A 27,281-nucleotide genomic window follows, 5' to 3' on the forward strand; every position below is an offset into this window, starting at 1 on the left:
CCATTACCTTGTTGTCCAAAGTCTTCCTGTCCTGCTGCCTCATCTCTCTGTGCCCTTGTTGCTGTGTAGAGCACAAAGATACCAGACAAAGCTACTAAAAATCTTCAGCTGCCTGTCTGGCATCTTCTCCTGAGACATGTAACTGAATGGTAGCCCGGTGGAGGAGACAGGAAGCAGGAGCAAGAGAAATTAAATCTAGCTGAAATTCTGTAAGTGATCTCATCCTCCTTTGCAGGTATTCAGCTTCTTAATAATTTTACACAATGGGTATTTCTCTGAATTAGCTTTTGAGTGATGCAAACACCTCTTAGAGAGCAAGTATTCACAGGGCTCTGTGCTGAAGTGTTACGAGCAACCCGATTCCTCTGAATGTCAGTCATTAGGCTGTAGGGCCTTTCCATTTGTGGTTTACACGTTAGCCAAATAAATGAGGATCAAAAACTGTTCTCAGCAGTGGAGTGGAATTTGTTCTGTGGGTCAAAACAATCTGTGGTTGTAGAAATGTACACGTAGCTCAGTTTAGTGGAATTTTAATCTTGCTTGAATCCATTAGTGAGAACTTCTGCTACGTGGTCCAGAATCTCCTTCCTCTTTGCATGTTTGTCAGGGATGTATGAAGTGTTACGTGGCAGCTGTATTGACATAGAAAGAACTGTCAAAAACCACAGCACTATCTGCAAGTTAGTCTGAAAATCGTTAGCTGGAAAGATCAGGTCTATTTTTAGGGAGCTGCGATTGCACAAATTTTCTTATCTATCTTCTGTGAATAGAAGTGTTGCAGCAGGTGGAGCTTAGAGGGCACATATAGGCTCTGTGTTTTGCCACCCACACTGAGACTCCCACGTCACACAGTTGTGTTACACCCATCCCGTGGTGTCTCGCTGCAAATGAAATGGTGAGATGTGCACAGGACTTTTGTGGGACTGCCCTGTGGATATGAATAGCAAGGCAATTAGTACTTGCTATTAGGTATTAATTTTTATGTAAAACAGTTTCAGGAAATTCTTCATAATTTGTCTTTAGACCTAGAGGAAAATCTGAAATATCCGAAGGCTAAACTGCCTTAACTGGTCAGTTAATTACCGACCATGTTTCTTTCCAGACTGTGAAGTTATCAGAACCTTTCTTCCCACAAAGCTGGCATGTGTGAATTCAGAAGCTTTTTCTACCACTGTTTACATTTTCTACCACTGTGATACACAGAATTAGCTGAGTGGGTAGCAAAACAAGCAAGGAACACTAAATCATTCCTACCTTTCAGACTTCTGTAATATCCTCCCATTGTAGAGCCAGTGAGTGTGGCCAGGGCAGGCTGGAGTTGGACAGTGCAACTGATGAGAGTGAATTAATGAAGCATTGCGCCACGAGCCTGTGAGAGTGCAGGGTTCTGCTGCTGTGCTGTGTAGGTATAAGGGAAATATTTTTGTAAATACCATTTCTGTCTTTGTTTGAGCTTTTTTCAAGAGAAGCAGCATGTCACAGTTCACATGATATTATTTTTATGATTTTCTTCTTTCTCTTGGAGTTTACATGAGGAATGAGATAGTTAGCCTTTAACTTAGCAATTAAACACAATTTTGTATGCACCTGTAGATGTTTAGTCAGTGTTTAAACTCAGATAGATAACTTTACTTGTGTGGGTTTTAATTTTTCTTCTTTTACATCATTATCATCTCGTCTTCCCCCTGTATACACCTTGTTTATGACACAAGGACCATTTCTGAAAGCACTAATACTCTGAGAGCCAGAGAACAAAATAATCTTGGGACATGTGAATCCATCTATTTTGCTTTCTGAAGACCTGTAAAACCTTTTGCCTTCTGAAATAAATACATTTATCATTTTTTATACAATTTTATCAGGTTGTGAATATAAAAGACAACAAATAATGTTATTATTTTTCTGAGAGTGTAAATATTGACTCAGGAGCAAGTCCTGGCTGGTTAGGGAGCCTTGAAAATGATGACCTGTTAGGAGACAGAGCTCCAGTTTTATCCAATAGAGAGATTGCTGTGAGTACCAGTTGTGATCGTACACAAATATGTACACAAATGTGAATGTCTGTATAACATCATTTGCATTTTAAATTCATCTAGAAGCATCTTGGGGGCTTCTTTTTTTCCATTTGAAAATTCTGACTAGCACCTGTAATTAAGGGAGAAAACGGAGCCCTGGAAGCTAGGTAGGACTTCCATCTATTGATCTGTGTAAACCCGGCTTATGCTGTCAGGGGAGAAGCAGTCACCTGCTGAGCTGCTTTGTCACTGACATAAGCTGAGAGAGGATTTTTTTGTGTGTGTGTGTGTGTGTCTATACTGTTTATACACCAGTCTATAGACCTGCTGGCTGGTTGAATTTTAAAGAGTGCGGAGGTTTAAAGACTTGTCCCCCGAGGGATGCTCCTGCCAGTTGGGAAGCGAGCGGAGGCCGCTCCGCAGAAGTTGAGCGCGCGTGGCCGCCTGGGGAGGGCCGGGCGGCGCCGGGGGAGCCCTGGCCTGTGCTCGGCCCGGGCAGCGCTGCAAAACACACCCGTAATTTTCAGGTTCCTCAGTCAAAATATTGAGCTAATACCTTCGGTTTTTTTGTTTTTGTTTTCTTTTCCTCTCGTGATAATTTATTCTGAGAGGATACAATGGGGAACATAAATGAATATATTTCCATACCCAATTCCGAGTCAGTGCTAAGCTCACCAGGCAGCAATTAAAATCCTTGTTAGTGAGGAGAAAAATTACTTCCTATAGTGTGAGAATAGGTGCAGATTTAGAAAAAGAATAAAATACTATTCCTTTGGAACAGGAAAAACAAGCTTTATGGGCCTTGAAGTGAGAGACTATTTGGAAATATTTAGGAAATTTTTGAGTTAGAAGTTTTCTGTTCTGCTTGATCTTTTTTGTTAGAGTCTATTATTGTTACTACTCGCAGTGTGTGTGCTTGCTCCTGACAGCAGAAATCAAATGCTTACCTGCCCTGTTTATATTTTGCTTCTCACTCTTCTGCAGCGGGCGCTCAGAGCAGGTAGGATGGTGCTTGAGCAGTTCCTTTTGAAGAGTATTCTGTCTACTGCTGTTGTTTTTAATGGAGTTCATAACCTTTCCCAAAACACATCTGTGGCTTTCGTGCACTGTGCTAACCAAGTAAAAGTTCTAAAGATTTCTTGAAATCTCTTGTATGACTTGGAAATTCTAAAAATATTGACTTCCTGATTTAGTATCACATGAAGATTTACTGAGGCACATCATATACCTTTACAATGTTGGAGCTAACATAGGCATGTTGTAGTCACAGGTGTCTTTTTCTTGAACTGTTCCTTTCTTGCTGATTAACTTGTGTGGGCTCTTTATATTTTACACTATCCACAGAGCCTGGTGAGTGTTTGAAGTAAGTAGTCATTGTAGCGTGTAGGAATTTAAATACAGAATTTCCCCTAATGGGAGTTGACTGTCCAACTTGCAGTAAACAGGGTGTTCAGGCTGCAGTGCTAACACCTTAAATCAGCTTCTTAAACGCTCATGTGCAGCCCTGGAAATTTGTAATCCATGTGCTCTTTTCTGAAAACAAATCTTGCAGGCCAGCTCTTGTATACAGAAATACAGGTCTGTTGGGCTGCTACAAAAAATGAATTCTGCAGCTTTGACCAACTGCATGGATGTCAACTGTCTCTTCTTGCTGAAGCATTTCACAGGGGGTTTGTTTTCCCAGCTGGGAGCAGGGAAATAAAACCTATTTTCTAGGATCTTGTAAAGTCGCTGTTTAATATTTGCTGCTAAATGATCTGGTAATTCACGTTTTTTTAAAAGAAAAACGTTGCCTAGTTTGAGAGCATTTTTATATTTTAATTAACACATTTTATTTGCCACTAAACAGCTTCTTAAATAAAATTCTGCACGAAAGAGAGACATTATCCTTTCATACTGTGGTGTGAATGTAGAGCTGGTGGATTTTGCTCTCCTCCACCCCCTTTCCTTTATTGATAGCAAAGCTTGCTTGTGAGCTCAAAGGGTTAATCGTATAAATTTCTGCTTTGGACCAGTAGGCGATTTCCATCACTTTCAGCATTTGACTATGGAACATGTATAGAGTTGTTATACCTCTCTGTAATTCATTCTGCTGCCAACTTCATTCCCTTTTCTCTGCCTGCATTTTAATTGAAACAACATTTGTATTTTTGAGCCAGGATCTGTCAGAAGTCCCTGTGGCTAGTCTGTGGTACAAGTAGCAGCAGACGTGGCTTACCCATATGGTGTGGTGCTTCTTGTAAAATCCATATGGCCTTGTTGAAGGGAATCCCAGCGGGGATGTGAAGGGTGTTAATACCCTTCAGGCCAGGCCTTTCCCTCCTGGGGCTTCTATGGCATTGTCTTTGCAATCTGCCAAAGCACAAACCTAATTCCTTTTTAATAATCAATTATTTCAGTCCAGGAACGTGTGCTGTATTTTTTCTAATCATATATTCCTTGAATTTATTATTTGTTATGAGTATTTTTGGCCATTTTTTTTAAAAAGCAAACCTTTCAAAAGCCTTTTCAAAAAATCCCTGACTTCATTTCTTGTGCTTGTATTTTCAGGAAGTGCTGAACAGCGTTCCAAAGTTCTGCTTTCCTTTTGACGTTGAAAGGTATGTGCTACAGTTATCATTTATTTTAAAATATTTCATGGAAAATTATTTTTAGCATAATTACAAGCAAGGATTTAAAGAAAAGGCAAATGTAATGCATTCCCTAAGCTTGCACCTGCAGATGAGAAAACATACCCTTTGTTCAAGTAAGTATGAAGTCACTAGTAGGAAACTATCACAGCAAAATGTAATCCTTACAGAATTTTAGGAATATCTCTGTGCAGGTAGAGCTACATTCCAGCTCCCAGTTTTGTACACTGTAATTGTGAGCACCATCTGTGTTAGTATAAGGATATAACACAGTTTCCTTTAAGCAGCTTCATTAAAAATGTTACGGTGCACCAGGATATAAAAACTCACTGAGCAGTACAGAAAATGTGTTGTTTGAGTTCAAAGAAATTAAGACTTTAATTACATGGAAGTAGCTGAATATGCAATTGATATTTTTCAGAGAAGAATCCAGACCATTATTTATGATTAATTAGTCCTTACCTTTCTGGTATCAGTTATAGTCTGGTTTTCATATAATGCTGCCAGTCATTTAAATTGTTCATATAAAATGTTTTTATTAGTGCCAATATTTATTTGGTCTTGTCAAAATGATTAATGGCAATTTATTTAATAGATAGAACTCACTCGGTTTGGAAAACCTGTATTGTCCGAATTGGCAAAGATTGAATTAAAAGCTTGATTTGCATAATTAATGAAATATACACGCAGGTAATGTGCAGGCTGAGCCAATTTCAGAACAACATGAGCATCAGTTGTAGATGGTGAGTTGGAGATGAGAAGCATCTATCAGATGCAAGAAGCTGCTGTCAGTAGAGGAAAAGCTGGTGTGTGGAGAGAGGAAAGAAAAGTGTCTTTGCAGCAAAACACACTGGCAAAATAAAGATCTTTATAAACACAACTTCCCTGAAGTAAACTAGGCCTATTTAGCCTTTTATAGCTGAATTTAATTAAGTTGTTTGGGTTTTGAACTGGTTAAGCTCACTGTCCTTTAAGCTCTTTTAATGACTTAAGTAATATGGTTGTCAGTGGTTGGCTTTAAAGCATTAAAGTCTTTAATGTGCTTAAGATATGTATAGAATTCTGTTTAAAATTGGTAATGAAGATGAATAATGGAAATAAAATTTGAGGATAACAGAAAAAGGTGAGGTTCTGTTGCTGCCATCCAGTGGCAAGAAGATAATCAGTGGCAGTGAGTAATTATTTTCAAACAAGTTGTCTTACTGTAACTACTTCTCTTGAACCATTCAGAAGGTACTTAGCTGCTGGTATGAAGAGAATGAACTTAATGAACTGTGGGAATACTTGAATTTCTAGCATAGCTAAGTATGTCTTTTTGCTGATTATATGTAGGGGTGAAAAACAAAGAAAAAGGGGACAAAAAGGAAAAAGTGAAAGGAAGTTTGTTGTTTGTTTGTTAACCCCCCCTGTGCCCTCTCCCCAGAGATGCTTTTTGAATGTTGGCCTCATGCTTGACTGTAAAGCAGTGTTCTCAAAAGTGAAAAATTTCTACAAATTTCATAAAACTTGTCAGCTGGCCAGGAGTGGAGGTTGCTGGAAGCTGGGGTTCTGCTGGGAGGAGTGAGGCTGCTCAGTCTGGCCTGCAGCCTGCTCAGGCAGTGCCCCGGTGCCTTTAGAACGGGCACCGCGCTCGCAGCTGCCTGCGGAGCTGGAGCCGAGTTCAGAGGGATTTCAGGGACAACCAAAGGCAGCATGGGATCATGGGAGTGGAACAGCATGGATGAGGAGGGGTAGATCTATTGTGGAGCAAAGGACAGATATGCTGGAAGCTCATTCAGGAAAGTGGGGACTGTTGCTGGCGAGTTGTTTGTGTGAACAACTTACTGGCTGCATGATGTGTTTGCCATTTTATACTCAGCTCCAGTGTTTTCTATAGTGTAGACACACCTTACCAATTGTTTTAAACATAACTAGTTGTCTTCTGCTTTCTCAGTTTAATGATTTTTATTTTGGCATTTGGAGTGATAAAGAAAAGGATTGAGAAAAACACTGCTGAAGTTCCTTTTTAAAGGGCTTTTTTCCACTGGAGATTTAAGATATTGCGATCATTTTAGTGTTTGTCTAGCCATTAATGTGCTTTCCCTTGTCTGATGAATGTATATATGTATATGTAGTTTTCCTCTTGTATATAGGATCATGATAGATGGTACACCTAATGCTCCCAAGTATTTTGCAGGCATTTTCAATGACAATTTCTGTACAGAAACATTTGAAATGAAATCGAAAATATCTATTTCATTCATTGAGCGTATTGTACTGCAGAGAGCATAGCTTCTCAACCAGTAATATGTGTATATTTATATACATATATGTAGGATATGTATATTTATGTATAAAAATACTTCAAGCATTGTCTGAGCCTATTAAGAGCTAGAAATTACTAGTGCAAAAGTAGTAACTTCCACTGATTCTGATACTTACTTAAAACAAAAAATGTGACTGTTCTATAGAATGCTTTTGGGTTTCTACTAGACAGCAGAGTTACAGATAATGGAGTGTTAATTCTCTTATCCAGCTAAATAAAACTAAAGTAGAAAATCTATGTTCTTTGAATTATGGAGAAAGGAAAGTTAAAGCACCAGTAGTAAGATCACTGTCACCCATTTTCTTTCAAGTCACCTATGATAATTACTTGAGGAATTGAAAAAGAAAAGAAATGAGATAATCTATTAGATTTTCTTTTATCCACTTTAGTGGATAAAATCATAGAGATCCAGATTTAGTTCTCACTGTTTGATGCTGCTTGCATCATCTCACCGGGCATACCTTATGCAGATGTTATAAATAACTGTACACTACTCACACTAATTATCAAAAGTACATACTGTGAATGGTAATTAAAAATTGAGAGGAAACTCCCATTAAATAGAAACTGAAAGTCAAGCCAAAAGAGGCACAATGGTGTAAAAAAAATTATTTGACCATGACTTAAACTTTGAGTTTTATGTATATATTTTTATTGAAAACAAGCACGTAAATTGTTACTTCTAGTTATGGCTTACGTTTTATTTTAAAGATATTAAGAAATTAATTACATATAGAAGTTCTTGAACATTTGCTCCAAGTACCTCTGTCTCTTTTTATGAATAAATTATTTTCTATTTAAATAATGGCACAGATATATAATATTCTAACAGTTTGCATGTGTGTATTTACAAAGAAAGACCCCTTTCTTTGGTACTCCATTTATTTATTTTTATATGGTCTAGGAAGATTTAACATTTGAGGACAGAGATTTTAATTTCCTTTCAGTGTTTGCTAAAGTAATATTAATGCTTCAGACAAAAGCATTTTGTTAATTCTCGTTGCTTGAATCCTCTGTGCAAATCCTGCATGGTTTGCTTCACTTTTCTTTCTCCAGCAGTCTTTTGTATTTTCCCTCTCAACCCGGACCTCAGATGTGACTTTGCAGAGTTCATATCTCAATCCCCACATCCATCAGTTATGTAACTCGATGATGACTGGTGAGGATGCAACTTCCCGTGTTCCTTTTGGAGCCATTTCAGGTTCAGCCTGAAGTTGTGCTACGTCACTACTTGACCCCTCATTTTTATCTGTGCTTTGAGCCTCTGCCATTTCTCTCCACCATAAGTACTTCCCTTGCTCCTTTCATTCCTCAGTCTTTTCCCTTTCAGGATGCATTTCTTCTGCTGAATGTGAAACACACAAGCCTCTTTTAGCTACTCTTTTGGGAACTGCCTGTAGGATTAGCATGGAGACAGTGATGTGTACCACATTAATTTCCCCATGGTGCTCACCCAGTCACGGCGAAGTGTTGGATTTTGGAGAATAATCAATGATGCTGCTGCTGTAGAGGATTTCTCCTTAGCAGCAGAATGTCACTCGAGTATGGGAATTACCATGCAGGTTATTTAACTCATAATGTTTTAGGGTGAGTGAGTAATGATATCAGGAATGACATCACTGTCACTCTCCTGTTCCTGGCTGATGCCGTTTCTGTTGATATTTGTGGTAAAAGTCTGTGCAGAAACACAGCTATGATCAAGAGGAAGTGCAAAACAATGCCTTGAAATCATTGGATTTGCAGATCTTGTGAAAGGCAGTTATAAGATATCTTACACAAAAATTTTGCCTTCAGAGTAAATGGTTGAGAATGAAAAGTAAATAATGGAGAAAGTATTTCAAGCTGTACGGGTGAAGATAAATGAACTGTAGCATTTCCTGTACCCTTCAGGCGCTGCAGTCAGTTTGCAAGGGGGAGTGTAAACTCAGAAATGTAGCAGCAGTTACAACTGAGTTTTTTGCATCTTGTGTCTCACTGTATTATGGCACGCGTTTGTGTAACAGTGAATGTGTGTGTGAGACACGCATGTAAGGACAGGCTGCAGTGTGTGCTGTGAGGAGTGCAATTATTGTTTTCACACAGGGGTTATTTGGTTTCTGTGGGTGTGCAGAAGTGCACCTGTCTGAGAGGAAACCTGGCATGCTGAGGGAGCCGCCGTGTCCTCCCATAGATCTTTGGCCAGGTGTGATGGTCAGAGCCCTGAGACAGAGCTTCTAAACAGGCTTCTGGTGCAACTGAAATACTCCCAGTGAGACTCTTTACTCAGTAGTTGTGGTTTCTTTAAATGCTTCTGTTGTTATGAAAACATAACCCCATTAATAAGCTAACTGTGCTTTTTATTTGTGGGAATTTTCTTACTTGGTGGTGGCATTGTCCATTTTCATATCTTATGCAGTTTTTCTCCTGTTTCTTTTTTTTTTTTTTCCTGAATTGGGAGGCAGAGCTCAAATCAGACAGCTTGGTTGGAGCAGAAGAGCTCTCCACACAGGGAATCTGAGCTGTGGACTAGTGGATCCTGGAATGGGCATGGAAGTGAAGAAAATAGTCCTTGAAGCTTAGATTTGGGTAGCAATTGGCTGAAGGAGAATGCCCAGCCTGGTGCTACTGTCTCCCCAGTCTCTCTATCAGCTTGTACCACCACCTTAACACCTGGTTTTCAAATTCCTGCTTGAAACAGTTTCTATTCTGTTCTTTGATTTGGGAAATTAGGGTGACTGACTGGTGACTGATGGGTTCGGTTTTCCCTGTCAGTTTGAGTTGTAATACATGTGAAACTTTCAGGTTTAAGTGGCAGCCATGAAAGCTTCAGTCAGAACTGTGTATGTTATTTACATTGGTCAGGGACATATACGTGATATAAGTAACAATAACATTAAGACTTATTTTTAAAAGAAAACAGAATGTTTTCTGTTTCCATATATAAGGTCTTAATTTTTTTTAAACTCCTCAAAAACTTCTAAAATTTGAAGAAAAAATTAATTTCAAACATCCTCTGTATCCTAAACAAAATAATCTGGAAGAAGAGCAGTTTTTGTGGAGAGCAAAGGATAAATTTAGTGATTAGATATGCTACTTTTTGTTTGAAAGAGAGATTCAGTTTCCTGCCTTAATCAACTCTCTCAAGGCTCCCTTAAAATGAGGCCTAAGCAATGGCTGTAATGTAAACAAAAATCTTTAAAATGACTCTTTACCTACTCCATGGGTACTAAAGAGCCTTTTCTGCATTGTGTAGGCACACAGAAAATTTTAAAACCTATTTTTATTTCTATAGTGAACTGTAATAACCTTGAAAGAGCCCATTGTAGTTTGCAGGGTTAAAAAGTATTTACACACATTCTTCATTATTAGTGATTTATTATTATTGAACTAACATTAAAAGTAAGCATGCAGGGCAAGAGTTGAAAATAAGTCAAAAGCAAGGCAGAGGAAAGAGTGAAGAGAATGTCAGCACTGGTTGGGAACGATTTGTGCCTGCTCTCCCCTTCAAGGGAGCAGATCATGCTCCCTTCAAACAGCTGACTCGACTAGCATTCTGCAGAAAGGTTTTGCAGCTGGGCTGCTTTATCTTGTGCTCCAATAAAAAGTCTGGATAACATTTTGTTGAGGGAATTCTGGTATATGATAATTTCATTTTATCTGTGCTGGTTTTCATGCTAAGAAAACTTCAGAGACATCAGTGCTGTGGTCCAGGTAGCAGGGCCAGGAGGTGCTGCCTGTTGCTGGATGGGAGACTTGATTTCTGAACAAGCTGAATGTGCTGCAGTGAAACTGAGAGGCACAAACCCCAAGTCACTTGGCCAGTGTTTGTCTGCATGATGGAACATGCTATATATGTGTTAAAACTGTAGTGCTAGCGCTTGTGGAATGTTTTATGTATCTGGTTTATCCATTATGGTCATCTATCGATTGAAATCCACAATTATCATTTGTTTTTCATGGTAAGGCTTACATATAGTCAGTTTTAATTCTGCTGAAGAGGAGTAGAAAAACAGGCATCCTTGCTGCCCCCACATCTTAAGTGGAGCTCTCAAATTAGAAACCCAGAATTAATTCAGTATTTTAAACTGAACAGAAAATGTAGTCCAGATGGATGGTTGGTCACTGGCTTCTGTTAGCTGTTCTTTTGAAGCAAATGGGACCAAATGCAAATTTTTGGGTTCTTGTGGAAATTCAGTTTTAGCCTTGGAGTGTTTCTCATATTAAAAATCTGGGACTTGCTGCTCACATCTCTTTCTAAACTGTGTGGGAAGTGGTTTTCGAGCTGGGCCACTTTGACGCTGGCTGTCAAACATGGAGTTGCCTCTCTTAAAGAAGCAAAGGGTGGATTGTGATTTGGAGATGGTGAGGTGGCATCAGAAATGCTTCCCACTGAACTCATAACTTGGCTGGGCTATTTTTAATAGAAAATATCAGAATTTATATCTCACTTTTAAAGTGGCCCTGTGTACAGACATTTTGCCCGACATAGGTGTACACAGTACATTAAAACCAATTTGGGTTAATATGGTTGTGCACAGAGCCTCCAGCCCAACCCTGCCAGTTGTTTCATGGTGTGAGGAGGAGCCAGGGCTGTCGGCTGGAAACTCCAGGGCTCAGACTGGGACATGGCTGGGCTGAGAGAGGGTGGGAGCAGAGGCACCCGAGGTCACTGCTTGGAGCATTTCCAGTGCTGCAGCTGAGCAGCTGCTGCTGGGTTTCTGTGGGAGCCCCAGGGTGCACAGGGGTGCTGAAACCATGCAGCACATTCCATGGCAGCCTGCTCTCTGCAGGAAGGAGCAAAGTGCAGAGATGTGGCAGAGGAAACCACAGGGGTGGCAGGGGAACAGTAGGGCCAGGTTATTGATGGCTCTGTGGTGCCAGTGCAGTGTGCAGCATCCCAGCTCCCCAGAACCTGAGCAGGGAGGGACTGGGCACAAGCCATTGAGTATTTACAGTGGTTAAAGAGAGCACTAGATTGTTCCAGGCTGCTGAAGGCAGCTGAGGAAAGTGCTTGTTTTGATGATTTGAGTTTAATTACCTGATGGTAAGTCCATTAATTATGGGTGATTATATGGGACTAAGTGTATCTTCTAATGTTGTATGCTCACTACAGGCTTCTGGTTCATCTTAGTCACTTTATGTTCAAGAAGGGGCTAAACTAAACTGGAGAGAATGGGAGACTGCAGGCTGGGTAGTGGTACCACGTAGCTAATCTTTAAACCTTTGTCACACATGCCTTAAACAGTAAAAAATCTGTGTCCTACATAGCTTCTCTTGCCCTTTGATCAACTGCTAGTTTGTTTTTCCCTAGGGGGGAGATTTTCTATATTTTATTTTGCTGGAGATTTAAAAAAACCCAAACCAACCAGCAAAACCTCAACAACCCCCCTGCCCCATATTACAGGGGATAAAGTAAAAAATATTTGTGCTCTCTGACTGGTAGACTGAGGTCTGTGATGATTTTTAGCTTCTCTGGGAATTTTCAGCATGGTCATCTAAGATTGAACCAGAAATGGCAGGTGTTAATCATTACTGGCAGGTTCTTAGGTATTCTGCTGTAGAAGATTGTGTAAAAACTGGAAAATAACAGCAGACAATAGAATTGTATTGAGCAGACAATAGAATTGTATTGAGGATTATAGTGAGGATTGAACATGAAAATACTTGAGACCAATGACTTAAATGCTCATGTTTTATGTGAATTAATGGTTTTATGCTCTGTATCTGTTTTTTCAGGGTGTCCCAAAACCAAGTAGGACAGCATTTCACCTTTGTGCTCACTGACATTGAAAGTAAGCAAAGGTTTGGATTCTGCCGTTTGACGTCAGGAGGCAAGGTCTGCCTCTGTATCCTAAGGTAAGGTGGCACAATAAAAATTGAGTCAATAAGTGAATATGGAAAATAGAAGAAAAAATTATATTTTACAGACATCTCTGATAATGTGTTTAACTTTGCTATGAGGGTATTGCTTTTCTATGGCAGCATTACCATTGCTTTCACATAAAAAGTAAGCCCCATAAGATGGTATTCTGTGAACTTAATAATTTTATTTAAATAACATCAAATCTCTGCTTAAATACAGAAAACAACTGCAGCCTTAGAGGCTTGGACTGTTATGTGGATATTTTTACTTTCTAATCAGATCTTTGACAAGCACTCTGTCAATTCAACAATAAAGTGCATTATTCTGTATTCCTGTCCTTGGAAAGGAGATTTTTGGGTGTCTGTTCCAAGTTCTTTGCCTAGACTATATCTAGTATAAGAAACAGTAGATCCAGAGAGTTCACAAGAGCATGCTGTTTTATTGCAGAGAAGATACTGATGTTGGGGAGGGTGACCCCAAAGAAATACTTTATCTTTCTCCTTTGTCTTTCTTCTCTCTTAAGATAATTGTTTTGGTAACAGAAAAACACCCCACTTTGTTTACCTGTCCTAAAACCATTGTAATTAAATTAAAGGTAGAGTGATCTCATTAAAAGACAAATTTGCAACTTCAATTAAGAACCTAGCAGCCTGCAAGCCCAGTAGAGGAAATGGGAATATCCAGTTCAGTAGCAAAAAGGAAGAACAAAATTGAATTTAAATTGCTTTTAAAGCAAGAATCTGGACAAACATAAGAGAGGTGGAGCCAAATGCCTTGGCAGCAAATGGGAAAGAGAGAATTTTGGAGAATAGGATAGGACGCATATGGAGAAAAGTGAGTTCTCAGGTTTTTGGGCAACATGGAAATCAGGTAGTTGTGGAGGATGTCACTAGGATAGACCATGTGAGTTAGGGAGAAAAACCCAACATCAGCTTGCAAAAGGATTATCAGAAAATGAACACTGAGGGAAAAAAGACCAGCCAATATAGAGACTTGTAGAGTACTGCTTAAAATTATTGCAAAGAGCACATCAAGATTTTAATGAACTTTTAAACAGATGCCAAACTAATGTTGAGAGCCAGTACGCTGAATGGTTTTGGTAAGTAATTTAAAAAGAAATGTTTGCTCTAAATATTGCAAAAAAAAATACTACCATATAATGAAAGTAGCAAAAGGGAAATATTTCATTCTGGAAATTAATTTGCTTTCTGGGATCTTTGAAATACGCCTTTAGTAATACTTCAGAAGGATTTAAGTCTTAGGCTTTTGGAATGTGTAATATTTAGCCATTTTCTCTGTGATACCTTTTTTTTAATATAACTTATTAAAGCCCAGAGTGAAAATATATGTGTATGCTTTTAGCTCTTTTCTCTGAATTAATCTTTTCTTCCCTCATCAAGCTAGAAACAAAATTTTTTGCATTGTTTGTGTGGCTGTAACAACATCTAATCAGTTATGCACACTCAAGTGCATTTAAGTACTGCATGAAGTGCTGCAAAGCAAAGGATGTAAATTCTCAGCTGGTGTAAACTGGGTATTTCTTTTAACATTTCCCCATGGACGTGCATCAGCTCAAGATTAGTCAATGGTCTGTTACTTGGTAGAAATAAGTAGGAAAATGAAAAGTGGCAAGCTATAATTTTTCACTGAACTGTATCCAAAGCATTGCCTTTATTGCTTTTATTGTGACAATTTCAAATTTACAATGCACAGCTGAATGCATAACAGCACTAGCTTCATAGCACTGTTCTCGTGGCTGGGTACTCTGTTTATCTCCAGAATATGTGTGTGTGTGTTGTGTTGTGTTTAGCTGGAAGGAATGCATCACTATTTCCATCTGATGTGTTCTAGTAGCCAGTCTGGTTTTTTCTCTGAATCCCAAGATTCATTAGAAGTGACCAAGTGAAAGAAGACTCACTAAGCAGATTTCTTTGGGCATTTTATCTGTCTCTCCTTTGCAAGTGCTTATTGTTCTTAAATTAACCAAAGGAATAAAAAAAAGGAAGAATGCTGTCTTTATATGTAAAGGATGTGTGTGCATGTTCAACCTTGCTTTTGTCCATATATGAAAACCACATAAAGTGATATTTTCTGTGTGTATACACATGATAGCTGATGTATGGGCAGTTCAGACTACTTGTTCATCACAGATGTGTACACTACAGCCATGGACTTTTGTATGAACACACAGGTGCAGGTGTACAGGAATGCCATGTCAAACTGCCTTCTCCTGTGCACATGGAGGTATCCCCTTGGACAAGAGGACTATAATAAGATTACTGACTGAGGCTTTGACAAAGACAATTGGAGATAGTTAAATACAGAAAACTTACTTAATTGTCATAAATAACTGAAACGTAGCTAAAAATCTCTAAAGAAAAGCAGGAACAAGCTAGTCAAAGTGATTGGAAGGAAATACTGTAGAAGTTTGAGTGGGCAACAGGACACAGCTTTTCCCTTGTATGTGTCCTTTGTGGATAGTACCAAGCCATGTGCTAACCTCTGCCAGGGCTTCTAAAGAGATAGAATTTCAACTGCTGAATGGGCTTCTTAACTGAAAGCTGAAGTAAAGGCTGCTTGTCCTCAGGTTTTACAACAGCAACTCAAAGCTGCGTCTAAGATTAAAGTCTTGTGGTTTATGGGACTTTGCTCTATAATTCATTGTCCATCTGAAACACTAATTAAAGGAAATTATCTCTGAATTTCCAGCCACATGGTCCTGCTTTAAACTGAATAGTTTGAAACAGAAAATATACTGCTACATACAAAATTCTTCTATAAGTTTTATGGAGGTTTTTTGTGTTTTATATACACATGTATATGAATTGTGTAAATAGGATTTTCTTCCAAATCAGAATGTATTGTTCAAATGCTCTCTATGTTTATAAAGTGAAATAAAAATTTCCCAAGGTAGCTTTCTCAGGCATTTTTGTTTGAAAAACTTAATTGTGATATTGTATTTTCGAGAGTCAGTGTGCAGAGCTTGACTGCAGTTGCCGAATTCAAAGTGCTAACCCATAGTAAGATGAGAAAATAACTCTTGGATTCTTCTCCAGAAATGCTGTGTGATTCCTTTGCAGGTTTTATTTAATTTAGTGCTTTTCATTAAGCTGCATGGCTGCTTCATGAAGCTCTCAGTGTGAATCCTGCTGTGTCACCTCCTCTGTATCCACAGAGTGTTGAGCTAATGCAGCCCTGTAAGACAAGGGATTCACAATAGGCATGTTGTAAAATACCTTGTTGAGCTCATATCCTATACTAGATCTTTTCTCCTACTTTTACTTTTCCTATTTTTGGGTAGTGGTTTTGCTAGTTGAGGTTTGAAGTGATGCAGTAGAACCTTGATTATCTGCTTTTGAATAATAGTAGACTTAATTCTTCTGGGTTTTGTTTCTAAGTATCACTGCTGCCTGCAGTGGAAAGAATACATTCTGGGTTTACATGAAATTGATTTTGAATTACCTCAATGGTTTTAGTACAAAGTATAAATAATTTGAAACCCTTGATGGACTCTGAAGTTGACCTTAGGTATGCAGAGGAACACAAAATGCATCATTAAAATGCTTAGTCTTAGATTTCGTTAATTTTATGACTGTAAAATTGTCACCTACGTTTCCAAATGAAATGCTCTAATAAGGAAGACAGGTTTATGTGGTAAGGCTTTGTAGTTGTTTAGTTCAGACCACGCTTGAAACTTTTTCACTCTTCCTTTAGGCAAATCCCTTAGAAGCAGAATGTTTCAATTTTACACATTTTGTGTCAATTTTCCAGACAGAAAAGTAGCCCCTAGACATTAGACATTTAGCTACGGAAAGGCAGTTTCCTTAGTTTTATTTGATTACTAGAAGTTAGATTCCTGCTGATAGTTCAGGACTGTTAGTGGTTACCTGACTATTTGACAGAAAACATTTCCTCTCCTTTGTTTAACCTTTGACTCATGAATGTAAAAGTTTTATCAGAGCTGTAGTGGAAGCACCGGTGAGGTGGAAGTCTAGTTATGGCAACAAGGGTTGTGTGTGACTTTGAATAAAAGTCTGAGCTCCTGCCTTATGGCTCATTTGGATTAAGAGAAAATGCTAAGTATGTTTTTAATTAACCATGAAGGATCTTGGTCTCTTGCTTTTGTGATAGACTTGGGCTATACTTTTAAATAAAGACCCCTGTATTCTTCATCAGGGAATATAAATCTATTAATATTGTCGATGTTTTTATTTTTTCTCATTATTATGGAAGAAATATTTAGAGAAATTGTTGTATGTTTTTGGATGTTGTGCTATTTTTGCCTTACATGTTTGTTTATCTAAGAGTTACTGATGGTAACTTGAGGAATGCAAGGACAGTGGCTACAATTAAAGACAAATAAATAAGAAAGCAGTAGTGGTTTCATGGTTTAAAAACTGAAATTAATTTAGGCTTCCAAATACATTAAAATTGGACATTAAATTCTGATTTTCCTCTACTTTCTGTACTGTGAAGAGGCTTCATTGATAACCTTTAGAGGTTTTCATAAGGCAGCTAATTAATTATGAAATGTACTGACTGCTCATAAATAATTTTATGAATACAGGTATAGTGGTGAGGTTTTTCTGGTAATGGACCTTAATTTTGTTTTTTTTCTGTTGTTAAGGCACATATTAGTGTGTACCTTGACACATTAGGGTACACATTAGTGTACATATTAGTTTGCCAGTTCAGAATTAGGAGGAATAATGTATTACAGGTCTCCTCTGCCAAGTTTAGCCACTTAATAACTATGTGCTTCAGATAATGCATTTCTGTACTGTCTTGAAAAGAAATAGTTACCCAACTAGTAGATGTTGATGGACATTTGTGTGCTGGATGAATTTTCTGTACATAGACTAGTTCTAAAGTGCTAGCAAAGACTAAATAATTTTGCAGGATTTGTTAACAGGACAAGGTCAGAAGATCCTTTGACCTGAAATGCTTCTGGATTTTAGCTGTCATACAAATAAATGTCAAACAAACCAAAAAAGCCAAGTGCTGCATACTGTCCTTGTGTCACAACAGCCCCGTGCAGCATTCCAGGCTGGGGCAGAGTGGCTGGAAAGCTGCCTGGTGGAAGAGGACTTGGGAGTGCTGGTGGACAGTGGCTGACCAAGAGCCAGCTGGGCACAGGTGGCCAAGAAGGCCAAGGGCATCCTGGCCTGGATCAGGAATAGCGTGGCCAGCAGGACCAGGAAAGGGATTGTCCCCCTGTACTCGGCACTGGCGAGGCAGCACCTTGAACTCTGTGTTTGGTTTGGGCCACTCATTTCAGGAGGGGCATTGAGATGCTGGAGAAGGTGCAGAGAAGGGTGACAAAGCTGGAGAAGGGTCTGGAGCACAGGCCTCATCAGGAGCAGCTGGGAGAGCTGGGGGTGTTTGTCCTGGAGAAAAGGAGGCTCGGGACTGACCTTACAGCTCTTGACAGCCACCTGAAAAGAGGAGGTAGCAAGTGGGTGTCAGGCTCTCTCCTGGGTAATACATCATGGGACAAGAGGAGATGGCCTCAAGTTGCACCACTGGAGGTTTAGATTGGCTATTAGGAAAAGTTTCTTCATGGGAAGGATTGTAGAGCACTGGAACAGGCTTCCCAGGTGGATTCACCATCCCTGGAGGGATTTAAAAGACAGGTAGATGTGGTAGATTTGGCAATGCTGAGTTGATGGTTGGACTCAATGGTCTTACGGATCTTTTCCAACCTACAGGATTCTAGGATTCCATATACAATTCTTTGTCCAGTATGATATACTGGACAAAGATGTAAAGCCTACATCATCCAGTGTATTCTACAAATAAATGTGTTTCTAGAGCAGTCCAAATCAATTAATATGATTATGAACAAACGTGTTTCCAAAATTAGCCTTTGATGAAAGAGGACAAAAGTGTTGCTTGACAGCCTTGAGGATTTAACAAATTGCAGAGAGCTTGGACTTGGTCTTTCAGTTGGGAATCCATAAAACCACCTGGCGATGTCTTTATCATGAACAAACACACCTTTGTTTACTCTGAATGCAGAGATGCATTGTGTATGCACACATGCAAATGCACTCTTTACTGTTTATGAGAAAACAGGTATAACAATTCTTGATTATGATGAATGAATTGCAATTAGCAAATACATAAAAGAAAAATATAAAGGGAACTTTGTTGTTTTCCAGTAGATCTTTGTAATATTTTGTTGAGGCACATTATAATTAGAAATATTGACAAAAGCTTTTGCAATTAGGCTGTGCTATTGAAGAACTGAAGATTATGTAGAAAAGAAGCAGAGGACAGGTTCTGGCAGCCTTTGGTTTCATTCCATATTATGTAATGGAGTACTTATTTTGATTTCCTTATTTTTTCAGGTTGAAGAGGCACATTGAAATGATATTAACCTTGTGTCTGTGGTTATAAGGCTTAAAGCAATTCTTTTACTATTTTTTCAGCTCATAAAGGAAACTGGCTTTCATAAACTATGGTCAAGTAGGATGTTTTCCTTGGTGGTTCATTTGCACAAAGACGTGGAAGTGTATCATCTACCTGGTGTTGCTAAAGGAAGAAATTTCTAAGCAAGTACTCTGGTCAGCATGACTTGCTGTATGAAATAAAAATCTCCCTTGGCTTTCTGTTAGGTTTCATTAATTTCAAATAATTAATTTGACCTTTTTAAATGCATAAAAATTGCATTTAGTTTTTCTTTTCTCACTAATAGGGTAGCTGAGATCATGCATCTAGAAAAGTATGGTTAATATTTTATTGAAATATAATTTATTTTTATAGAATATTGTTCATACATGTTCATTATCAAAAATAGATTATTAGATGAGATTTCAGAGTATTCTACAGCAAAATGTGCTGGGGTCATGTATACTGTTAACACAGAGGTGATAGCAAGAAACTGGAAAGCCTTTAGGTAGTCTTACCCATTTGTGTGTGCAGTGTTATAAAAATACTTTGCAGTTTCTACCCACCTTGTACCTTGACTTTGACAAAATGCTAGGACAATGTTCCAGTCCCTGCTGTAATTCTGGGTAATTCTGTGAAGTTGTTCCACAGCTCTGACATTTGCAGAAACTCTGAACACTGCAGCGAACAATTAATTCTGTTTGCCTGTCTGTGCTGTGTTTCAGTGATGTGTAAAACCAGGTGAGCATAATTGGAGAAGATTACAGAACAGGAATCCTAGGTGAAGGAATGCTCAAAGATCAGATGGTTTAAGTGCTGATACGGTGGGTGTTTTATGAGGGCATGGAATGTTCACACCTGTAAGCAGTGAGTGGCCTTACAAAGGTGCACTGAAGTAAATTTTATGATTATATTAAGAAAAAATTGAAAAACAAATATAATAATGTCACACCTTAACCACTGTCAGCAATACCAAGCATTAAAAACGTCTGTGAGCATTAAGAGGTTGATGTTGTTTTGATTAATAGCCAGCACAATGTATGGTAAAGTGTGATAAAGACATTAGTATGGTGGAGTTAAAGGAAATCATTAAATCATTGCCTGTGTCTCTTTGGCTTGGCAAGTACAAATTCATGATGGATTTCTGTGGGGTTTCTTGGTATTTTTTGGTATTTTTTGTTTGCTTGGTTTTTTTTGGTGGGGGGGTGGTGGTTTTGTTTTTTTTTTTAGGAGCCAGTAGTCAAAGCATTTATAAAGACAGCAAAATTCCTAGAAAATACATTAACTATAACTGTGTTTGGATTTCTTTCTGTGCTTTTTCTTTTCCCTAAGAATCAGGATCTGTTTCTAAAATCTTGCCAGCTGCATACTGAGAACAGAGGTGTTACAAAGAAAACATAACCCTTCACTGGACTCTCTGCACAAAGCAGTACTTGGCTTCTCTACCAGCCAGGGTTTCCCCTGACAGCTTTCCTTTTCCTATCAGGGAAAAAATTTTGGTTCTGCTTACCAGGTTTTTGCAGTTGCAGTTAGCATATTTCCTGGAATATATACATTTAAAATGTAAGGTCTGTCCTCAGCGTGCACTAAAGCCTTTAAGAAATGCATGTCTGTGGATTTACACTGCATGAAGAATGAAATCTGTAGTAGTGTTATATATGGGTATGAAATGTTCTGAAAACATTTCTGGCACTATTTCCCTTCCAGCTCCCCCTTCCAATCTCTAACAACTAATATTAACTATAATGTTACCTATTCAGTAATGTTAGTGATAAAATTCTAACAGAGATGAGAAAGGGTGTAACTTGTAAATAAGGCATAATTTATATTGTTGTTATTTAGTTTGTCAGACTTAATAGCTTAAGTAGTGATGGTGGAAAGTTCTGTAGCATGTGGTCACTGATGATATCACTGTTAAAGAGAACTTCTGGCAACAGAGGGCAAATTGGAACTAATACCACTGTGTTTGAGTTTCTTTTCTTGTACTCTTCAGTTATGTCTTATTTGTCTTGGATTCTGTTTAACTCAGTGAGAGTATTGTGCTCAAGGGCTGCAGACTTGAGTTAAAAGTCTCTTAAGTATAGATTTATTAATGTGTTTGTGTTTGCAATATTGGTGAATGGTTTTATTTTTGGAAGTTAATTTTGTCTATAGAAATGACTTTATAAGGAGACCAATATTCTTATATATTGTGTGACATCTCCGCTATTGCACAGCATTGCACCACTTGTCGAATAGAGAGTACCTGGTCTGCCCAAAAAAAGTTGTTTTTCATTCTCCTGGGAAGCAGCAGGCCTCAGCCACTGGGTATAGGAAGATGTGGAATTTCAAAACTGCAAATAACTACTGAAATCTGTAACAATTAATGATAGTGGGAATGAGATTAGAAACTGTTTCAAATGTCTTTTTGGTGCCTTGAAAATACTAAGAAGTCTAAGTATTATGAATTAATCTGCACTTAATGGAGCTTCGTGCAAGTGTCCAGCATAAACAAACATCTATCTAACCTGTCTGTCAGTGATGTGCCATTGAATTTCTGGGGAAAATGTTGATATGATTTTATTTGTACGCAGAGATGTTATAAAAATGTGCAAGTCAGATCAATCATTGTAGTATTTTATAAGCACTGGAGAAATACATTGATATTTTATTAAAACACTTTTTTCCTTCTGTTTTAGTTACCTACCATGGTTTGAGGTATACTACAAGCTCCTAAATACCCTGGCAGATTATTTGGCTAAAGAACAGGTAATTTTACATATTCTATCTAGTTTTTTGTGTAAGATATTTTCCTTGAAATATTAGTCACCATTTCAAATATTGTAAAGGGATTCTATACGGTTTAAAGGTTTAAGGTTTGAGTGGGATATAGAAGCAAGTTTCATTCCTGTTACTGAAATTCAAAGAATTTGAACATACAGCTTCCACAGTCACTTGAATCCCATATTATTCTAAAAAAGCTGCTGAAAATATACCTTTATAACGTGTCAGTCTCAGCATAAACAGGTCCTGTGTGAAGTGTGAGCAGTGTCACATCACTGGAGAGCTGCATGATGTATTGATTGTAAACTGTAGCTCTCTGCAACTATCTGATTATCAGCTGCAGACACTTTTGTTCAGAACTGTATGAAATACGATGTACTGTTTCACCCTTCAGATTAACTAAAAGCTACCTCTCGTAATTCTGACATCTCAAGTAGCAAGACAAAATTACTTGCAGCATTTGGTGAAGAGTCGTGATAGTTTAGTTTGCATATTCATGAGCAATTAGATATATTCCAAGATTCCACAGCAAAGGACCTACTGGCATCTGTCTTTACTGACAACATTAAAGCTATACCTTTCTGCTTTATATTAGTGTATTAGATTTCAATTTAAAAAAAAAAGCATCAATATTTAGCCATATGCTGTAGACTGGAAAAGCTGACATTTCAAAAATATATGAAGTATAGAGTAAGCAATAATTATGTATTATAGTAAATGGACCATGGAGAATGATGATATTGTATGTAAAAAGATAAATAGGAAAGTTTGGTATTAGCTGTGTGGTTCAATGAAGTGGAATATATGTAAGTCTTACAAATGCTATAATTAACACTTGGTTTTGGTCCCTATTTCACTGTTTCACTGTAGTAGAATTACAATTGTTTTGGTTATTAAATATTTATATCTCTTTGTCAATATATAGTTTGATGTGTAGGAAATAGTAATTATTTTTTATATAATAATTAATTAACTTTAAAATGTATTTCCTATAGGAAAATGACTCAAATGATTTGTTGAAATCATTGTATAGCCATCCTGTGCCAAAGGCAAATGCTTTAGTCAGTTTAAGTGTGGTAAGTATTTTTTCTGTTTTATTCCTACTGACTATGAAATAGTAGGTAAAGTTGAAAGAAAAAGAAACCTCAACCCTTTGAAAGAGTAAATTTGTGTTGCTTCCCATCATTAACTGGCTTGGGCAACCTCTTTTTTCCTCTCTGTGCAGGGTAGAGACTGTCTCTGTCTCATGTTGTTTTCTAAAAGTCATAGTCATAAAGAAGAAGAAATTTGAATTTTGCTCTATGGATGAGAAAGTAAACTGCAGTGAGATCTGACAGTGCTAGAACTACTTTTTTGTGTTTCCAGCTGTTTCATGTAGACAATTTTGGTTTCTCCTGCTGTGCATCAGGAGACACTAACTCAGTTTTATTGCCTCTTATGTCTGAGTAGGTACAGTTTCAGGATTGGTCAAAAGTCTGTGAAAGCTGGCTGCTTTCCCATCTTTCTTCATCTTTTTCCTAGTTTTGCTTAATCATACAAAAATGCTGTAGGAAGAGCGGTAGAAGTACACTCTGTTATGTGGAACTTGAAGCACATCTTGGTGAAATAACATGTCCAGGCCTCCTTTGCTTTTGTGCTCCAACTTTTTGTGATATGGGATGGGATGGTGATAGTGGGGCAAGATGGTGTTGCTGCAGAAACATCAAAAAGTGGATATGTCATTGTTATGGTTCCTGAAGTTTTAACCAGAATAGCTCGTTGAGCGCATGTTTAAACACATTTATAGAGCTTGCGTGAAATACAAAGCCAGCACAGAACTTCTACTGTCTGTGAGCCATTTGCATGTTCACAGCATCTGTGCAGTTACTGCACTTGCCACCGTGTGCAAACAGCTGGGTCTTGGTTGAGCCATCACACATTGCAGGACACAGGAAGTAGTGATTTTGTAAAGGCTTCACTTCCACACACACTGAAATATCGTTAGGTTATTTATCTTGACCTTAATTGTGTGGTTTCTTGTGACTTAGCTCATGTATCTTAGAAGTAAGCCCCATACTTCAATTGAGGTAAGCACAGATTCTAGAAAAGCATCTGGCCCTATTATGAAGGCAGGAAAAATGGAGTCTACCACTTCTGTTCCAGCAGTTACTGATCCTTGCTGCTTAACTTAATGCTCCCTTTATTTTATTTTAATTTTTCATGTTTCAGATCCCTTGTATTTTCACTAGGTTATATAGACCTAGTATTTTCCTACCACATACAGTGCTAATTGACTGTATTTGAAAGTCCTTCCAGTCTTGTGTGTTGTTTTTCACCAAAACAATGAACTGGATTTGAGGCTGCAGTTGGAATTGTTTCTGTTGATATGTTTTTTCTTTCTGTTGTCAGTGTAACGTTTCTGTTCCTAGCACCTTTGCCAAAAATACTTCTGTATCTCAAATAATATTTTGCTATCATTAAATGTAGTATTACAACCGATTATAATTTGGCAACTCTAAAATGCTTTGTAAAATGTCCTTTAAAACTCCTGTTTTAAAGAGGAAGGGCATAAAGAAGTTTTAGATATATTTTCCCTTGTATTTCTCATAATTATCTTGTCCATAAATTGCTCACCTCAAAATGAATGTTGTGGGGAATGTGGACATGGCTGTCTTGGTGAATACAGCTGGCTACACTGAAATGACAGATTGCTTGCCATAAAGTCGATACTTCTTGGGTTTATTTCAATGTTGTCTGACTTTGGAATTGTTTTTCCTCAATTATGCCTTGTTCCCAGTTATATCAAGGAGTTTTGTAATCTTTCTTGCTGAACAATGGCTATTGAAATGCAAACCTCTTGCCAAACACTTGGCTGCAGGGACAGTAGAGCAAATATTGTGGGTTCAGATAGGACAGAACAGGGATGAATGGGTCAGCTGGAATCCCAGTGCTTGTTGGATCTGTTTTTTTAATGCTGCAGGGAGCAGGGAAATATTTATTGCCACTTGCAGTTCTAGTCTTTTGTATTTCTTTCTTGGTCCTCAGATATGGTAAAAAAAGCTAGACTGGAACCATCAATAGTCATAGACTTAAAAAGAAATTACAATCTAAGAAATAATTGTAGAAATGACATCCTGAGTTGCTTTTCTTTGTGCCAGGATCAGTCTGGTTCAGATTTCATTCACTCACATGTGCTGCAGGGTAAAGGCTCATGGATCCTGCAGCAGGGTTTGGGTGGCAGACCACAGTGGTCCTTAGGATTGTGTGTGTATAACCATGAATAAATTACATCCAATATCTGGATATGTAGTGTTTCCCAGCAATCTTTGGTCAAAATGTCTTTGTCTAGTTAGGGACTAAGTACTCTCACCTGTTGGCCCTAGTAACAAATAGTGTGCAGCTGAAATTTATGAGGTAGTCATGTGTTCTATGAAGCCTGAGCTTAAAAATAATTTAGGTCACTTTTTTCTGTTTGTTTTAGTTTTTTAAAAATGTTGTTATTGGGAAGGCTAACTAAGTCTGATTTCAAATGGGGGAGGAATAAAAGGAGTAAAACTTACTTTCAGACAGTATATTAAACATGGAATATTACAAGCAGTAGAGCCAGCTTTGGCCTTTCTTGTTGGAAAACTCAAAAGTCAACTGTTCAATCTTTCTCTCATCTTGCATAAGAACCAAGAGATGATTTTTGCAAGTGAGCAAGTTTTGAAAAAACAGCCTTGTCTTGTATCGGTGAGTTTAAAAGGCACTGACTATCTAAAAGCTATAATAATTAAAGAAATAATCACTTGCTATAGGACATCTCTGTTGATTTGAGGCTTATTTATCCCTGTCCTTTGGGGAATTCTGTTGCTGTCTTTGGCCTAAATGATCCATCTAATATTAATGTACCTTTTCTGTTTAAATCCAGCTTCAGAGCTATGTGTGTGTGTGTCATAATCCTTTGGTAAAAACTGCTACAAAAATCAAACCCTTGAGCTGATGAGCAAAACTTGGATTTTCCAGTGTCGCTTTTAGAGAAAACTTTATACAGGATAACAACTATTAATTTAGTATCTGTTCCAAGGTCATTCATCTTCCTAAGGGAGTTCACAAAGATGTGCAAGGACTCCATACCACAGTATTTTTGCTGCTTTATGACTCTTAATGACTGCAGTAATAGCTTTTGCTTCTCATAGATTTGGCTTCCTTTTCTGTTTAATGAGTGAAATATTATTACTTTGTTAATTAGAAATAATTACTTCTCTAACTTAATAACTTCATTACTGAGAAATCTTTTGATAAATATTCTGTGACCTTATTACATATAGGAAATAATTTTCTGTTCTCAATATACTTCTGAAGAATGCAGGCATTCTATCTGAATTTAATCTGAATATTTTCCTCTCTTGAGCAGAGAATTTTTTTTTCCCTGTGTTGATGGGAAACAATACCTGTGATATTTATTGTGCAAGTGGTATGATGTTTATGGGATGCCTTTTTTAAGCCAGTTTTTTCCTTAAATTTTAACTATTGCCAAATGACCTAATTTGTGGGGAAAATTTTCTATTAAATGTATCAAGCTGGTTTAATAAGTCTCCTACACAGACTTAATAGTATTATTTTTTTTTCTTGAATGCAAGACACATTTAAGTCTTATAGTCTTAGTTTTGGTATATCTTTTTTCAAGTTTGACTTGAGAACTATGAAAGCTATGTCTGTGTTGCTAATTACAATTGCAAAAATATACTGTAAAAACAAAAGTCTGAAAAAACAGCAACATTCTGTAGAAAACAAAAGCTAAAAATCAATAATTATTTATTTAGCATGCAGTCATTTTTTTTCTCTTTCAAAATTTAGACTAACATGCAAAAATGCCTTAAAATTACTGAGCTAAATCCGTGTCTGATAACTAATAGGAGCATTGGATTAATGAGAGTTAATTTACATTACATCTGGTTTTAGTTTAACCCATTTTATATTTACATCCTAGATGGCCTCAAACTAAGATGCATAAAATTGTTAATGTATTTCATAAATGATTGCAGGATCTCAGGCTTCAGATCTTGCATTTTTGTTACCACATTTTTTGGTTCAAAGATGTTTGGAAAGAGAATTTATATCAAGTAATAATATTTCTGTTCTAAATATTTTTCTCATGTGAGTGGTTTTTCTTTTCCATTCTAAATTTACATTTTGTCCTTTAGCATTTTTTATTGCAATTTTTAATTCAATGCTTAATTTAATCAATGCTACTCTCAGGCTTGTGAGAACATTTAAAGCTGGCTTAATTTCAGTGTTATTTCAAAACTGCAGCCCAGCATTTTGTTCCCTTGGTTTTGTGCTGTGCAGAACCAGAGCTTGTCATTTCATGTCGT

General features: G+C 37.6%; 1 protein-coding gene across 2 annotated transcripts in view; it reads left to right on the top strand.

Annotated features, from left to right (window-relative positions):
* DENND1B (DENN domain containing 1B) overlaps nucleotides 1–27,281 on the top strand; it is a 150,525-nt gene that overhangs the window by 49,766 nt on the left and 73,478 nt on the right. The window contains exons 4-8 of one of the 2 annotated variants that reach the window (XM_030953026.1): nucleotides 4,566–4,615; nucleotides 12,666–12,785; nucleotides 21,861–21,930; nucleotides 22,941–23,021; nucleotides 25,597–25,656. In XM_030953026.1, the coding sequence (XP_030808886.1) occupies nucleotides 4,566–4,615; nucleotides 12,666–12,785; nucleotides 21,861–21,930; nucleotides 22,941–23,021; nucleotides 25,597–25,656 (381 nt within the window). The remainder of the gene's footprint in view (nucleotides 1–4,565; nucleotides 4,616–12,665; nucleotides 12,786–21,860; nucleotides 21,931–22,940; nucleotides 23,022–25,596; nucleotides 25,657–27,281) is intronic. The other variant, XM_030953027.1, reaches the window with a different exon arrangement.

Source organism: Camarhynchus parvulus, chromosome 8 (genome assembly GCF_901933205.1).
Source record: "Camarhynchus parvulus chromosome 8, STF_HiC, whole genome shotgun sequence".
In the NCBI taxonomy this organism is placed as follows: domain Eukaryota; kingdom Metazoa; phylum Chordata; class Aves; order Passeriformes; family Thraupidae; genus Camarhynchus; species Camarhynchus parvulus.